Source organism: Capra hircus, chromosome 6, assembly GCF_001704415.2.
Source record: "Capra hircus breed San Clemente chromosome 6, ASM170441v1, whole genome shotgun sequence".
NCBI lineage: Eukaryota > Metazoa > Chordata > Mammalia > Artiodactyla > Bovidae > Capra > Capra hircus.
The window spans coordinates 71798595-71815348 of NC_030813.1; the positions used below are offsets into that span (position 1 = coordinate 71798595).

At 38.2% G+C, this 16754-nt stretch overlaps 1 protein-coding gene across 1 annotated transcript; it reads left to right on the forward strand.

Moving 5' to 3' along the window:
* On the forward strand, window positions 549-16451 carry LOC102181939 (exocyst complex component 1-like). The gene is made up of 3 exons (XM_005681703.3): window positions 549-695; window positions 9817-9947; window positions 16123-16451. The coding sequence occupies exons 1-3, from the start codon at window positions 575-577 to the stop codon at window positions 16387-16389; spliced, it is 519 nt and encodes a 172-aa protein (XP_005681760.1). The 5' UTR covers window positions 549-574; the 3' UTR covers window positions 16390-16451.

Here is a 16754-nt window from a genome sequence, read left to right on the forward strand (position 1 = left end):
AGGGAAAAAGACTTGTTGGAAGTGTCAAGAGCAAGCACAGAGGCTTTTTCTCTCACGAATGACAGCAAATTTCTTAATGGAAGATGATCCCAATCAATAGAGCCAGACAGCTGATTTATATAATGGAATCACGCTGAAGGAGTGGTCTTCCCCTGCAGAGCCATCTGAAAGGGGAAAAGGGTTACTAGGCTAGGGAGACCAGGGGACTCCACAAGTGTATCTGCTGGTGTTCATAAATATGTTCCCCATCAACAAACCACAGGAGAGCTCCAGAGAGCAGCCTCCTTGAGCCTGGATGCTGGAGAGTGACGGTGGGGCTGGTGCTGCTGATGTATTTTGGCTGCCGCTGCTGCTGCCGCTGCTGCCACTGGGCAGATACCGCAGTGAGGGGTCTGACCGCGCTGAGTGCTCTCAAGAGCCTGGGTCTGGCCAGGAGCGAGAAGTTGAGAGTGAGGGTTGGGAGGTGGGCAGGACTCACCGAGGAGCTGCAAACCAAAATAAGAAATCTAGGGAACAGAAGGAGGAAAGAGAGTGAGCTGGAGCCAAGACCTCAGGCCAAGTGGAACTGGAGGAAATGTCATCATTGGTAAAGGAGGACTTGGAGAAGAAACTGTTTAAGCCACTCTCGCAGAATCTGTACGAGTTTATTGAAATAGAGTTCTCGGTCCAGGACAGGTATTACCTCTGTGTGTCAGGTAATCTGTTCTTTCTGTTATCATTTCAAAATGTAAATAACCCTGAGAGGCTTAGGTGATAGAGGGGAATTTGAGGGTGTTTACTTTTCTACACAGTAACAGCACATGTATCTTCTTGTGATAGAATTTAACTATGCCAAGATAAAGAATTTGGATTTTACAGCATTTTTGTAAGTGCTAAAATGGAAAGCAAAATGTATTGTATTAGTATTTTGGTTAATTGTTCAGAAATGAAACTGGATATGTGCTTTTTCTGATCTGATTAGTCTCCAATCTTTTATTCAATTCACTTGCATGGCAAACAGTTTTATTTGTGTATGAGCTCATTTTAAAAAATTCAACAGAAAGCTCTCTGCATATTTTTAAACATATTGGATAACTGAGTTATACAGCTCTATTTCCAACCAGTCTGTAAACTAGCGTTCTCTCTTTTCATGCTGGGACAGAAAAAAAAAAGACCTAAGATTTTCTTCTGAGGTTTATTTAGACTTCCTGGTGGCTTATTTTGAAAAGAGAAATGATCTTTTAAAAATTCTTTCTCACAGTATGCTCACAGAAACAGTATTTTAATGGTAGAAATTAGTTCATGAAGATGGAACTTTAAGGCAATATTCTCTAAACTATTCAACTAAAATATTTGTCCTCATGTTTTAAACATTCGTGCAAATTGTTCAAAGGTAGGTATAAGCTTTTTCACTTATATATGATTTACCTAACCTGCAATTATTGTGCTGAACTTAGACAAAAATGTTTGTGCCACTATCGAATTTAATATGCAGCATTTTCTTTTCTAATCCATGATTTTTAATAGTTTTCAGGGGCTTAAGGAAACAGGTTAGAAAATCTAACTTTCATTGTACACTTTGCTTTTTAAGGCACACTGTTCAACATTTTCAGAAAGTCTATTATACTTCCCTTCCTGATACTTTGCTTAAAAGAACTTGCAAAAGTTGTCAAGAGGGAGTACTGTAAGACAAGTAGAACATCTTTAAAGAAAGTGCTAAGAACGCTTTAAAATCCTATCATTTCTAACAGGTATACTAATATTTGCTTAATAATAAGAATAATAAGATTTGTCTTATGCTTTACCTAGTATATTTTGCCAAATAAAATGTGTGAGGCTTGGCATATCAGCTAGGTACAAAACTTCCTCAGTCCAGGAAAAAGTCAAATTATGGAAAAAGATCAAATGAAAACATTTTAGAAACTGCATTATATTCAAACCATCAGATCACTCTATCTTAAAATATTTTGACTTAATGTATTAGAGAAAATGCTTATTCCAGCATTCAAATTTAATAGCTAATTTTATTCCTATTGAAATTCTTTATAAAGCTAATTACTCATCATGTAACATTATAGTATATACACATTGTTTTAAATCCTATGAAAATAAAGCAATCATAATAATGTTTATGTATTTACCAGAAATGATATAAATCTAATTTACTAGATGTATCTTAATGCCCCCCTCCAACAATATAATTAACTAAACTTGTTCTATCTGGCATGAGGAAAAAAACACTCCTAGAATTAAATTTTTGGAAATGGATGTAATTTTTCTCCCCAATATTCTCAAGTTCTGAGAGACACTGTCGGCTGGGGTCACCTGCTGTCTTTTTTTCATAAATAACATGAATCCTTTTAATTAAGATTGGTTAAAAGGTGTTGGCATTGTTAACATGTGCGAAGGAAACCTCTTTAGGGGTCAAAGTTTTCACCTGATAAATGATCAAATAAAGTAAGTGATCACTTTCATTAGTAAAATTCAATGATTCTCTTATGTAAGAAGTAAGGGGAAAACAAGATTGTCTCAGAGGTGAAGAGGAGATGGTACTGTGATATTCCTGGTAAACGTTAACATTAAAATTAATTTTCATTTACCTGTTTCATGACTCTCCTCTGTATCATGTCCATCAATTTGAGAGCACTTTTCCAAATGTAGCATCTCTTTACGACCATCTCAAATGCATTTAGACAGAACAGTAATTTAAAATAAAGTCAGAGCGATGCTTGCTACTTCTAAACCCTTGGCTGTGCTTTACTCAGAAAATAACTCCATTGAGAGAAATCAAACAGGCCATATCTCAATTGTGGAGGCAGATAACTCCAGATTTTGAAAGTTGGCCACCTTCTGGGAGTAGAGAGACACATAGTTATGATTTCCCCTTTATAGCTTCTAATCCAGCAGTTCTAAACTTGTGAGAGCCAAGAGTTAGGGTAGTTAAATCCCATTATACATTTCTCAGATTAAAGAAGGTATATTTAAATAAGTTACACTTTCTGTTTATCTGATCTGAGTCTGTCTTTTGCAGGGGGGGGGGGTCTCCCAACCAGGTGATTTCAATTTACTGTTACCTGGATACTTTACTTCATCAAGGTCAAAAAACAAACATTACAAATTCCTCTCCCTCTCTGTAGTTTGCTAGTACTTTCCTTGGGAATTTCATGGCACCTCAGGGTTTACACGGTCATTTTCCCTTGGAATTGGCTTCACCTAACCCAGAATGTTATTATCCTTGGAGTTAAAAGCAGCATTTTCTTATGAAGGTAGGAGGGGCTCTATCATGTGCGGGAACAAAAAGAGACAGGTTACTTGTGCAATGATGAGAATGCAAATGAGTTAAGGAAATTCTGAAAGACTTGAAACTGCATAGAAAGCATTAGCCATAATTGGACGGGAAGTAGCATTGCATGGAGGGATAGACATTGGAATGCTAGGAGTCAGACCGAGCTGGAGTTAAATGACTGAACTTTGCCCACCTGCCAGCTATGAAATAGGGGGCAACACTATTACTTATTCAATCTAATATTCAGTTAATATTCGATAACACCTACATTTGCACATGGACTTTCCTGGTAGCTCAGTGGTATAGAACCCACCTGCCAATGTAGATGGGTTCGATCCCTGGGTTGGGAAGATCCCCTGAAGAAGGAAATGGCAACTCACTCCAGTATTCTTGGGAAAATCCATGGACAGGCAAGACTGGCAGGCTGCATTTCACAGGGCTGCAAAAGAATTGGACACAACTTAACAATTAAACAACAACATTTGCACACAGTGTTCTCTCTTTTTAAAAAATTTATTTTTAATTGGAGGGTAATTACTTTACAATGTTGTGTTGGTTTCTGCTGTACAACAATGTGAATCAGCCATAAGTATACATGTATCCCCTCCCTGGTGAACCTCCCTCCCACCCCCCTATTCCACCCCTCTAGGTCCTCACAGAGCACAGAGCTGATGCTCTCTTCTTAAATCCTAACTAGGAAAAAAGCAAACTTGATAAATTATATTCCAAATAAATAAAAGCTAGGGTTATATTGTTAAAATATATAGAAAAAAATGTATTGTGAAAACATATGCCGAGATGTAGAAATATAGTATATACTGTAAATAAATATTTACAATAAAAATAAAATATACAGTAAATGCATAGATGTATATTTATGTTATATAGTTTATAAATTATATACGTATTGCAATACAGATTATTTTTTAAGTATTCACATATATTTTGAAAAATATTCTCCATAGATAATTTGAAAATAAACAGTATTTGTTAGAATTATGAAAATAGTATGCATAAATTCTCCATACATATTACATTTTGATGCCAAAAAAGAACTTCTCTGTGCATCAGAGAATTGAATAATTTTGTCAAATCATTTATAGTATTAACAATAAGAGTGTCAAATAAGAATGTTAACAGGAAAAATAAACAAAATGCTAGAGACTAGGTGTTTTATGAAGCACAAACATTAATTTCTCATATTCCTGGAGGCTGGGAAATCCAAGAACATGGTGCTTGCAGATTCAGTGTCTGGTGAGGACCTTTGTCCTCAGAGACCACTGTTTTCTCCCTGTGACCCTGTAGGGCAGGAAGGGCAAGAGAGCTCTCTGGGGTCTTTTTATAAGGGTATTAATCCCAATAATACCTTCCAAAGACCCCACCTCCTAATACCATAGACTTGACTTGAGGGTTAGATTTCAACATAGGAATTAGAGGGAACAAACATTAAATCTGTAGTACCCAGTTATTGCCCCCAAATCAATCTGATTAAAATATTTCTAGATAATTTATTTGAAAGCTACCTTTTGATTAAATCAATAATAACATTCTCAACAATCCCAAGACAAAACTAATACATTAAAACATTTTCAGTGAGGCTTCTTGTCTTTAATATCTCACTGTAATTTCCCCCTATTACTTAATTTCAATGATGAAAGCAGTCATATAACTCTAGGATTATGAAATGATGGTCATTTATGTGTTTAAAATATTTCTGTGCAGCTTACTTACAAGCTGCTTTTTTTTCCTCTTATCTGCCAAATTATATTGGATCATTGGCCAATTTCTTTCCACTTAGCCTCCTGAATGACACTTTTACCATGAGTGACTATTTTACTATGATAATAGAGGCGATTATTAACAACAATGTTTATTACAAAATTAAAAGTGAAAATCAATGGTTGGCATGAAGTTAAGATGGTTATTCTGAAAATGCTAACTAAAATAATAATATTGGAGTAGGTTCATTCTGAAATTACCTGGGTCTATAGATATCACCAAATCATAATTGCGCAGTAATATATCTGATGTCACTAAAACCAACCGTGCAACATTCTAACTACACAAACACATTTCTGTTTTAAGACCATGTGATAAGTTGCCACTTTGCCACTGCATTAATGTGGATATGGCCACTTAATTTTAGCTGGCAGCAGAGCTCAAGCATGGAGATAAGGGGTTGGGTCCACTCCAGCCTGAGCAGACTTCTTCAACTCTTGGCTAAAGACAATTCTTGAAACCTCCTTGACTACAGAGGAGATTGTTTTGCCAAATCAAGGAGGATATACTGTCTCTGTGCTGCATCATTGTATCAAAAAGTTAAATTTTAAAGCATGATTGCTGTTTTCTTAGTTTGTAGTTAGTGGGATAGTGATCACTAATGTAAGAAAACTTGATAACTAGTAGATCCTACCTTCTTATCTCTTTCTTCACTCCCTCCCTTAGACCCATCTTTGCAGCGGTCCCCAACCTTTTTGCCACCAGGAATCATTTTGTGGAAGACAATTTTTCCATGGACCAGAGCAAAAGAGGGATGGTTTAGGGATGATTCAAGCACTTTATATTTATTGTGCATGTTATTTCTTATTATGACATCAGATCCAACCTCACATCATCAGGCATTAGATCCCAGGGGTTGGGGACCCTTGCTTTATAGAACTGCTGAAGAAAATTTTCTAAAATATAAAGTTCAGCTTGGCTGTTTACTTAAAGTCCTTCAGTGAGAACACAACCCTCTGTAAATCTCCCGACATATATAACTTTCAGGATGATATTTGAACTCCTTAGCCTAGCATTCTAGACCATTCAGGAACCAGGTCCTGCCTTCCCCGTTTCCTATCACCTAGTCCCCCTACACGTCATGCCAACAGTGGTAAATGCCTGTGAGGACTAGAAGATTCAAGGATCTTATGCTTTTGCGCACACGCCATTTCAGCACTCCCTGTACCCCTTTATTCATTCTGCTGACTCCCGCGGCCCTTTACAACTCAGAAAACCTGTCAAGAAGCTCTCTCAGACCTCCAGTGGGATGCAGATACCCCTTCCCCATGGCCCTGTAAGACCTGTTCATTCCTCGTTCACAGGACTATAGTCATGCGTTTTCTTTCTGAAGCCCCACACTCTGTAATCTCAGTGGGAACATGAATGGTGCCGCAGAGGAATACATTTTTTCAGTTCCTAGCCCAGGACTTTGTACAAAAGGGGAACTCAGATATCAAATTAATGAAAAAACCCAGTGGGTCTGCACTTAATGAGCTGGTTATCCTAACGGGTCGATGAGACCATGAATTTGCTTCAGATGACATTTTTATACAGTATCCAGTTATTTCTCCCCATCCCCATCCTCTCCCACTTCCTAAGTAGCCAGTGAGACAGCTAGTTAGAACAAGAGTGTCATCATTTGATTCTGAGTAGAGCCTTTGTCTGGACAGACAACTGCCTTCTAGTGGAAGCAACCGCCTCTGAAAGCTTGTCCTTAGCAAGTATGACAGAGGCTACTGTGCTTCCACGTCAACTCACCAACCAAATGGCTTCTTTTCTTCTCTCTTCCTTTCCTCTTCCCAAAGCAAACATCTAGACTGGTGGAAGTAGATCTTTTTAGGGCTGGAAAAGTATACACGAGCAGAAATCCACCAAGTTTTGCATACTATTTCAGGAGACTCGCAGACTCTGAGTCAGTTTTCCTGCTGCTGCTGCTAAGTCGCTTCAGTCGTGTCCGACTCTGTGTGACCCCATAGACGGCAGCCCACCAGGCTCCCCCGTTCCTGGGATTCTCCAGGCAAGAACACTGGAGTGTTCCTTCTCCAATGCATGAAAGTGAAAAGTGAAAGTGAAGAGGCTCAGTCGTGTCCGACCCTCAGTGACCCCATGGACTGCAGCCTTCCAGGCTCCTCCATCCATGGGATTTTCCAGGCAAGAGTACTGGAGTGGGGTGCCATTGCTTCTCTTACCCAGGATTAAAACCTTTCACTTAAAACCTTCCACTCTAGGTCCCCTCAGGACATGCCCCTCAATCATTCCTTTGTCCTCAAAATATGCAGTCCCTCCTCTTCCAAACTCTTGGAATACGTGCTCTAAATCATAGTCTTTATTCTCTTCCTATTTCTTGTTCTAAACCCTACATAACATAGAAACTGGTACACAGTAGGCATTCAGTGTTAGCCAGTCCATGAAGGAGGCTTCTGCAAGCTGTCTTCTACACTCTCTGTTATAGAGGAATTGCCCTCAGGGAGGAAATCAATGATCTTCCCCAAGTCAGACTGAGTGGCAGGACTGAACTCTGCTTTTTACCCAACAAAGTAACTTCATGGGATTGTCTCCAAATCTTTGAAATTCTCTGCCCTTTTCATTTCTGTAACATCACACTGTTGGGATTGTCTCTTTTATGATGGCTCCTTCTTAGACCTCTCTGCTGGCACCGTTTTTTTTTTTTTTTTTTTTCTCTACTCCATCTCACCTTTTCCCTCTGCTTTTTTCCCTATAAACCTAGTCTTGGAAAACTGTCTACACAGAAAAGTCCTAAGTCCATATCTCCATTCCTAACTATCTCTATCTCATTGTCCTTCCAGAAACTTTATGGATCTCACCTGTATGTCAAAAACTAAACTCACTATTGCTGCCCAACCAGTCCACCCTCCATACTCTTGTGTTTTGGTTTCCATCCAGTGTTATTTCCATCAAGTGTTGTCAATGCCTCATTTAAAATCTTATTTAGATTTGCTACTTCTATTTTTACTGCTCACGTCTTCCAACAACCTCATAAAACAAAACAAAGACAAAAACAATTACTATAAACTATTCACTATCCTACTCCATTTACATACTTTAATCTTTACACCCCGTGAGTTTGTATCACTCTGATGTCCACTTTACAGCATGAGACAGCTGAGGTTTAATCTCTCTATGATTAAGTAACATGCTCAGACCACAGTGCAAGAAATGATAACTAATCTCGTCACCAGCCCCAACTCTAGAGCCCCCAGGGTCCAGGCCAGACTCCCATCCTTCCCACCAGAGGGAGGGCTCAACACACAAGTCCACAGTGGTTTCTGTCACTTTTCAAAACTTTTTCACAATCTGGTTAACCTTATCCTGCATCACGTCCTAACACCAATCAGTCTATACAATCCACTGTCTCTAATTCTACCTGGTGAAGTTCAGGGTCAATTGTCCTCTCAGTCTGTCATACTGTCCTTCACCTGGAAATGCCTTCAGCATCATCCCTGCCTTTCTGAAACTGGACTAATTTAAAAGCTCTATCTCCAACTCTATTTCTTCCATGATTCTTTCCTTAACTTTTCCAATCCTCTTTCTTCTAAGAGCTCCTGTTGAGCATATAGTCTGTTCCAAATTGCTGATCTATTACTGTGACTATATTGTAATACATTGTTTTCATCTTAACTAGGAAGCCATGCCAAAGTGATATTTCTAGAACCAAAAGACAGTCTCCCTCAAAGACAAATTCCAGTCTCACTCTGAGGAGGCAGAACCAGCCTGCAACACTCCAAGGGACATCAACCATCTTGAAAGCTTAAGCTATTCAATTCCCACTGCCACTCCTCTATGATATAATTGTGTACCTTCATAATACAGGTTTTATATGACATGTCTGTTAGCCTTTTCTCTTCAACAAAACCAGAAGTTACCAGAGGGCAGGCAATCATTTACCCCCACTGGCAATCATAACAGTTCTATCCAGCAAATTGTGGATATCTAGGAAATACTCCCTTGATAATTCATTAAGAACTTTCAATTCAAGAGTTCTAACATCAAGTGCTGATTCTTCTGGTGTGTTCATATGAGACCAAACTCAATGATTTTAAGGCCAGAAAATTATTTCCCTTATGTTGTCACATAAAATAAGCAATGCTTTTCCCCACACCCTTCAAAGTATAGTAGTAAAGTTTTTGTCTCAATGGCGCATTTCAAACACTAGAAGTTTAGATACACTCTGGAGAAGATTAAAAACCTCAAAAAATACCAAATAGGTTAGTAAAAGCTGTGTTGCAAGCTGTCCTACATCCAAAATCTCAGAGCAACTTTAAAAGAAAGCGTGCATGATATTATTTGCATGCTCTCTCTTCCACAGTTGGTTGCTGGGTGAGCAGAATGATTTACTTTCCTGACCTCATTTTCTTATATTGTCATAAATTAAAATTCCAACTTGTTCTGGTAAACACTTTGGCACTGACTGTATGCTCACGCTAAGCCTCTTATTTCCTGCCCTGAGTTGAACTCCATCCTCCACCACAAAGCTCAGAGCTGAAAGCATAGAGCTCGGTGTTCTATCTGGCAGACATTACCGCAGCTGTATGTGACCACAACTATAGCAAAAATAAAGTTAACACACTGATAGAAGAACAGTGAGCAAATTTGAGGGAACATTCATGAAGCTTAAGATACCTCAGAGTTTACAATTAGGGTGCAGATATAATGTATGTTCAGGTTCATTATATGAAAAGGAGATACATAAATACAGAAAACTATGACTTGGTGAATAATTTATTACCTTGCAAGAGTCTATGTAAACGAAGTCTTTTTCTGTCCTACAGTGACCAAAAATGAAGAAGTAAAAATAATTATGGTGAAACACTACAGAATAGGTTTAGATGAAAAATATGAAGTCACCAAAAAGTGGTCTTTGAATGATCTGCAGATGATCGATGGAAAAGAAGCAGATACAGTAAGTGTTATGTTTTGTAAGGGAGCTATGGAATCAGTATGCTGGAGATCTTAATGGTCAATATCCTACTTCATACATTTTTGACATATACTGAGTGTTAAGATGACATATTGTTCTTTAGTAGTACGGTTTAATCTACTGGGATGATCTACTGGTTTGTTTTTTCTGTTTCTATGAGTTTAAATTTGAATTTTGTCTATTAGATTTAAAAGCGTCTTTCCCAAGTGCTTCCTAATAGGTAAAACAAAATCTTCTGTCTGTTTTGAAACTTTAAATATCTGACACTTTCACACCACTCTCTCCCCATCCCAACTTCCTCCACAAGTTGTGGGAATTCCTTTCCTCACCTTCTTCAGATTTTACTGCCAGTTAGCCAGTTGATCCTCCAGAAGGACTGATAACTCTAGGAAATCCTACAGCCTCGGTGTTGAAAGTAGAGAGTGTGTAATCTCTCATGTGACCACTTGAAAGTGGGTCTCCCAGTCTCTCCTTAAATCCTGCTGATGGAAAACTCATTACCACATGAAGAAGTCCATTCTATTTCTGAATTGCCATCCTTTATCTTTACATGTCCTACTTATGTTTTATTATTTGTTTATATTTATGTGGCTGTGCCAGGTCTTAGTTGCAGCATGTGGGATCTAGCTCCCTAACCAGGGATGGAACCCGGGCCCCCTGTGTTGGGAGGATGGAGTCTTAGCCAGTGGACCACCAGGGAAGAAGCCCCTCCTACTTATATCTAACCCAAATCTGCTTCACTATGACATCTACCCATCAGTTCTAGTTTTTCCATTTGGTACAACCAGAACAAACCAAACCCTGCTTTCACATAGCAGCCTTTTCAATATTTGAAGACAACTATAAGGTTCCCTCAAGTTTTCTCTTTTCTGGGTTAAATGTAACCATTCGTTCTTTAAATGATGTTCATATGAAAATTAAATAAGATAATATGACAGGACCATACAAACACTAAGCGGGAATAGCACTGTTGTTATTTTATGCAATGACATTGCTACACCACCTTCCGCTATGCTATTTTCTCTCCTCTGAAATGCTTGTTTCTCCAGAATTAAATACAATACTTTGGAGTTAGTGTGACCTGTTTATAATTCCTTTGATCTGAATTCTTGTTTCTATTAAACACTCAACTGAGCCCTCAGATCTTTTGGGCATGAATTGCCTTTTAACCTGATCCGTCCATGGGGTCGCTAAGAGTTGGACATGACTGAGCGACTTCACTTTCACTTTTCACTTTCATGCATTGGAGAAGGAAATGGCAACCCACTCCAGTGTTCTTGCCTGGTGAATCCCAGGGACGGGGGAGCCTGGTGGGCTGCCGTCTATGGGGTCGCACGGAGTCAGACACGACTGAAGCGACTTAGCAGCAGCAGCAGCAGCAGCCATACCCTCTATGTACCTAGGATAAAATGTAAATAAAGGCCCTTGATCATCTGGCTTCTTTATCTCTGGTTATTCTCCCTAAAACTTTATACAGTGAAAGTACTTGACTACTGACTCTCGGGGCTTAGAATGCCAGTCAGCTCTATCCCTCACCCCATTCTTAAATTCTCCTTGAAGTAAAGTACTACTCATGTCCCCCAGCCCTACAACCCCATTGCATTATGGATGTAAATAATCCAACAAACTGCAGTTGTTGGCTTACTCTGTCTCCCCTCTGAATAAAAACCTGCAACCCTTACTTTTCATCTTTTATTATAGCCTTCTGTCTAACAGATATTAGGGACTCAAATGCTTCTGTTATCGTTGGATGAATTAGAGTTTAAGCTCACTTATTCTTCATCCTATTCAATGCCATACTCTTAGTTTGGTCTATTATTCCCACCTATCAAATCTCCTAATATTTTGATTCATTAACATTCACTGTAGTATGGTGCAAATTTAATTTGAACAGCATTTAGCACTTCATTCAAGTCAATAATAAAAATGGTGAAGCAGGCAGACCTAAGTATACCTTTGGGTAACTGATAGGTTATCATGACTACTACTATTATTACCATTACTACTAGTACTGCTACATGCTACCCTCTCACACTTAGTAAACAGTTATCAGATGACAAGGACCAAAAGAGCTCTTTCCAGACATAATTTCATATAATTGTCACAACCCATGAATTAGATTCTAGTATTACTCCTAATTTACAGATGAGGAACATGAGACATAAAGAGACTAACTGACTTGCCCAAGGTCAAATACTTTAGTGATGGAGGTAGATTTTACCTCCAAATCTATTAATTCATCTTCTTTGGACTTGTTTACCATTTATACAAATTTTTATATTTGTTCATTCACTGAGAATTTATGGTATATTAGGTCTTGCTAGGCTCTGATGATAAGTGGTAAGTTAGATGGACACAAGCACTTAATTCTGCCTCACTTATCTAGTCTGAACATCTAAATTTTACCCTTAAGATCTTTACTGAAATAAATATGTTATTTACTGTTATCTTCCAGGAATCCTGTTTTTTAAAATTTGGTATATTTGACAGGACTTCTTGGTGAAAGTATGCTGGATTTCATTACTTTCTTTCCTAAGTAATCACATAGCATTTTTTTCTGGCAAGACATTCTACCTAAACATTCAACACTTTAGGAAATATTTTTGGCATGTCAACATGCTGGAACATTACATGGCCATTAAAACTCATGTTTCCAAAAGAATACCTCAGAACACAATTGTTCATCATTTAATACATTTTGTAAAAGTCATCTGATACAAAACTTTTCTGTAGTATTATCTTATTTCACATATTTAATCTATCATAGTATCAAACACTTGAAAGCTGAACCTCAAATTTTAACACAAAAATATATAGATGTATGTATATGCATATATGAAGCTAACCAGTACTTTAGCAATAACTATCTCTGTGTGATAAGATTATTATAATTTTTAAATTATCTTCTTTCTACTTTTATATATGTGCCAAAAGTTCTGTGTTGCATTGAATTTTATCAGAAATTAATGTCAACTTCATTAATATGTAGTTTTAGAAATTAACCATTCCCATTTCTTTTTTTTTTTTTTTTTTGACCATTTTCTTTTGTTGTAAGTTCTCAAATATTTACTGATGTCACAGTTATTTTCTACAAGCTTGGTCAGTGCCCAGGAATGTATTAATCAAGCCTGTCAACTCAGATACACTGGAAGCAGCTAACTCTGCTCTACTTTATCCTCACCTGTCTAGCATTTAATTTCATCTCTATGTTGTTGATTCTTCCCTTTCACATTTGAAGATCATTATCTTTCATAGTGAACTAGATAGATACAAAAGAGGAGTTGAGTATTTCTAATTTTCTCATCTCTTCAGGACCTAAAATATTAAACTGTCAGAAGAAAATCTATAATATCCAAAGTGTAGTTCTTTTAAATATTTCTTCCCTGTGGATGAGGTAAAAATATTTCAATTGTTCTGGGAATTTCCACTTCTCTTCCCTCTTGTAATCGAATCCTCAGGAGTCAGCATTTATTATATTTTTCTCAATAGCAGTGATACAGTTTTAAAGAGAGCTATTTCAAGCCAGAAAGTTGTCAACTTTAATATGGAATGGAATTGAAACTGAAGCCAATTTATATTGCAGAAATCAAAATAATGGGGGACTTGGAGACTGTTGTGGTGCAACAGGAGAGAGGATGATGTAGCAAGAAATGGGGCTGGGCTGATTGAGAGCTTGGTTCTCATCTTGGCTCTGCCAATAACTACGTGTGACCTGGGCTTTAACCCTCTGGAAACTATCATTCACAATTACAGTATATTATATTATAATCTATTATAAACAAGAGATTACAGAATGAACTATGAGATTCCCTTTTAGCTCTATCAAAAGAAAGAAAGAGAGAAAGAAGAAGAGGGAGAGATGAAGGAAGGAAGGAAGCAGGGAAGAAGAGGGAGGGATGGACAGATGTGTATTCTATGTTCATGCCTGCTTAGGCTTCAATTATTAGGCTAATGGAAAAACTTAATCCTCTCCAAGTATTTCAAAAATATAAAGCATATTTTCTACATGACAAGGAGCAAATGGTTCTGTGAGAAAACCACATAAGTGTGATTAGTATCTGGTGATGGAATGGGTGTGATTTCCTTTCATTGAGATTCCCTACACAAGTATCTTTCAACTGGCAATTATGACAGTTAGGAAACATTTTGCATGGTGTGAGTTGGGAAAATGCACTTAAAATCATATCGCTCTTGTACACTTTTTAAATATTGCTTTGTTTCTTAAAAATTGTAATAGTGCAAAGCAAGGTGGTATTACCACCAGTATCGTAATCTCTGGCGGCAGATCTGGGAAATGAAACTATCATTCATTAAGCTCATTAAGCTCCATCCTAGTGTCACAGTTTATATGATTAACCTCATGTAAACTTCATAGCAACCCTATCTAAAAGTGAAGGCCAAATCTGATAAGGATCTTGCCCATGGTTATATCAGTGTCAAAACAGTGGTCTAACTTCAAAACCCTTGCTCTTTTTCCTGCCTGCTGCAAGAATCTTCCTATTTTTTAAAAAAATTGCAGTATATAAGTTGTTTATAAACTTTACACACTATACAGTAACAAATTATTAATACTGTTGTTTGGTTTTGTCTCTCTCTGCCTCCTTACCATTTAGGACAATGTTCACCTCCACTTCTCTTTTTCCCTTGTGGCTCAATTAGTAAAGAATTTGCCTGCAATGCACAAGACCTGGATTCAATCCCCAGGTTGGGAAGATACCCTAGAGAAGGGAATGGCTACCCAATCCCGTATTCTGGCCTGGAGAATTCCATGAAATGTATAGCCCATGGGGTCCCAAAGAGTCGGACATGGCTGAGACAACTTCACTTTCACTTCACTTTCAGCTCAGTTCAACACGTGTTTGTTGAGATGGATAAGCATGGATAAGCACCAGGAACACAAAAGATAAATGATTCAAAACCTCTGCCTTCAAGGAGAGTTAGAAGTTAGGCAGATAACAAATTTGAAAGCATTTTGTAAATTGAAAAAGCTCTTCATAAATGCAAGGCATTGTTGTTACTACTATTAGTGACAGTAGCAGTTATTATTTGGAGAAGGAAATGGCACCCTACTCCAGTACTCTTGCCTGGAAAATCCCATGGATGGAGGAGCCTGGTAGGCTACAGTCCATGGTGTCGGGAGGAGTTGGACACGACTAAGTGACTTCACTTTCACTTTTCACTTTCATGCATTGGAAAAGGAAATGGCAACCCACTCCAGTGTTCTTGCCTGGAGAATCCCAGGGACAGAGGAGCCTGGTGAGCTGCTGTCTATGGGGCCACACAGAGTCAGACACGACTGACGGGACTTAGCAGCAGTAGCAGCGGCAGCAGTTATTATTATTTTACCATGTAGACCTAGATCAGATTTGATGCCTACTTTTTCCCAAAACATCTCCCCTAGAAGTACAGAGCCTAACTCAATCCAATGAGTCAGTGTCAAATTGTCAGTTTTAGTCAAATGATTTAATGATCCTTGTCATTAACTTTAAAAGCAATTCCTTGCTATTAACTTCAAAGCCAGCAAGTTGGTGACCTGCCTACCTGCTGCCTTCCTGCTAAGTCGCTCCAGTTGTTTCCGACTCTGTGCAACCTTATGGACTGTAGCCTGCTAGGCTCCTCTGTCCATGGGATTCTCCAGGCAAGAGTACTGGAGTGGGTTGCCATTTCCTGCTCCAGAGAATCTTCCTGACCCAGGGATCGAATCGCGTCTCTTGCATCTCCTGAATTCACAGGTGGGCTCTTTACCACTAGCACCACCTGGAAAGTTAGAGACTTAGCAAATATGCATGCAGGTATGCCAAATGCTGACTCTGTATTTCCCCCTTCTACCACTGAAATAGCAAAAAGGACCAACATGCTAGTTGAGAAAAGGTTTCTCCTTTTCTCTCCTGTGGAAATCTGCTAAATGGGTTTATTCTCCATCCCCTCCAACCTCTCCAATTCACTACCCTAGAAAGACTTGATAACTACACATTCTAACATATGTTTTATTAAGCAATATGTTTGAACCAGGTAGCTTTGGAAAGCTCATTTCTAGAGTCTTTGAAATATGTTTGAAATCTTACAATCAATACGCATACAAAAGAATATGAGAGAATCCAGGAAATCTAGCTACTTTCTAGCTACAAACAAAACCTTGGCTCTCTTTTTCTTCTAGGACAATCCATTCTTTGATCTGCACTTCAAGAAAGTGTACAGTTTGGAAGCATATAGTTGTGCTTCAAAATACGCCTTTGCCCGGACTGTAAACAAGCTGAATCATGCATACCTCAAGAAGGACTTGCAGATCGTGAACTTTGATTCTACTTACATTAATGATGATTCCATTTGGTCCTCCAACAACAAGGATTGCTTGGTCCTTATGAGAATATGCTTTTATGCCTTCAATTTAGTGTGCTTGTCCCTGTGTCCTTTGCCACTCTGAATACATATACTACGTTCCTTCATCAGCGTTCTATGAAAATGGTTCCCTAAGTAAATATCGATAGTCATGATTTTGTTTCTTCCCTTTATCGGTGACTATTATTTATATGAAAATAAAGTGATGCTTTGTGAATTGCCGTGAAATGTGCTTTAATGCAGTCATTCAATATTTGGGACTCTTGCCTATGTGTTCTTTGGTAACTTTGGGAGGAGTTAGATGGTTTTGCCTAAATTAGTATTCTACGAAGGGGTATCAAGAAGTATCTTGAAAGACCAAAATAAGTAGAAATGCATTCCATGTTCCTGGATAAGAAGATTTAACATTTTCAAGATGTCAATACGACCCAAAGCAACCTGCAGATCAGT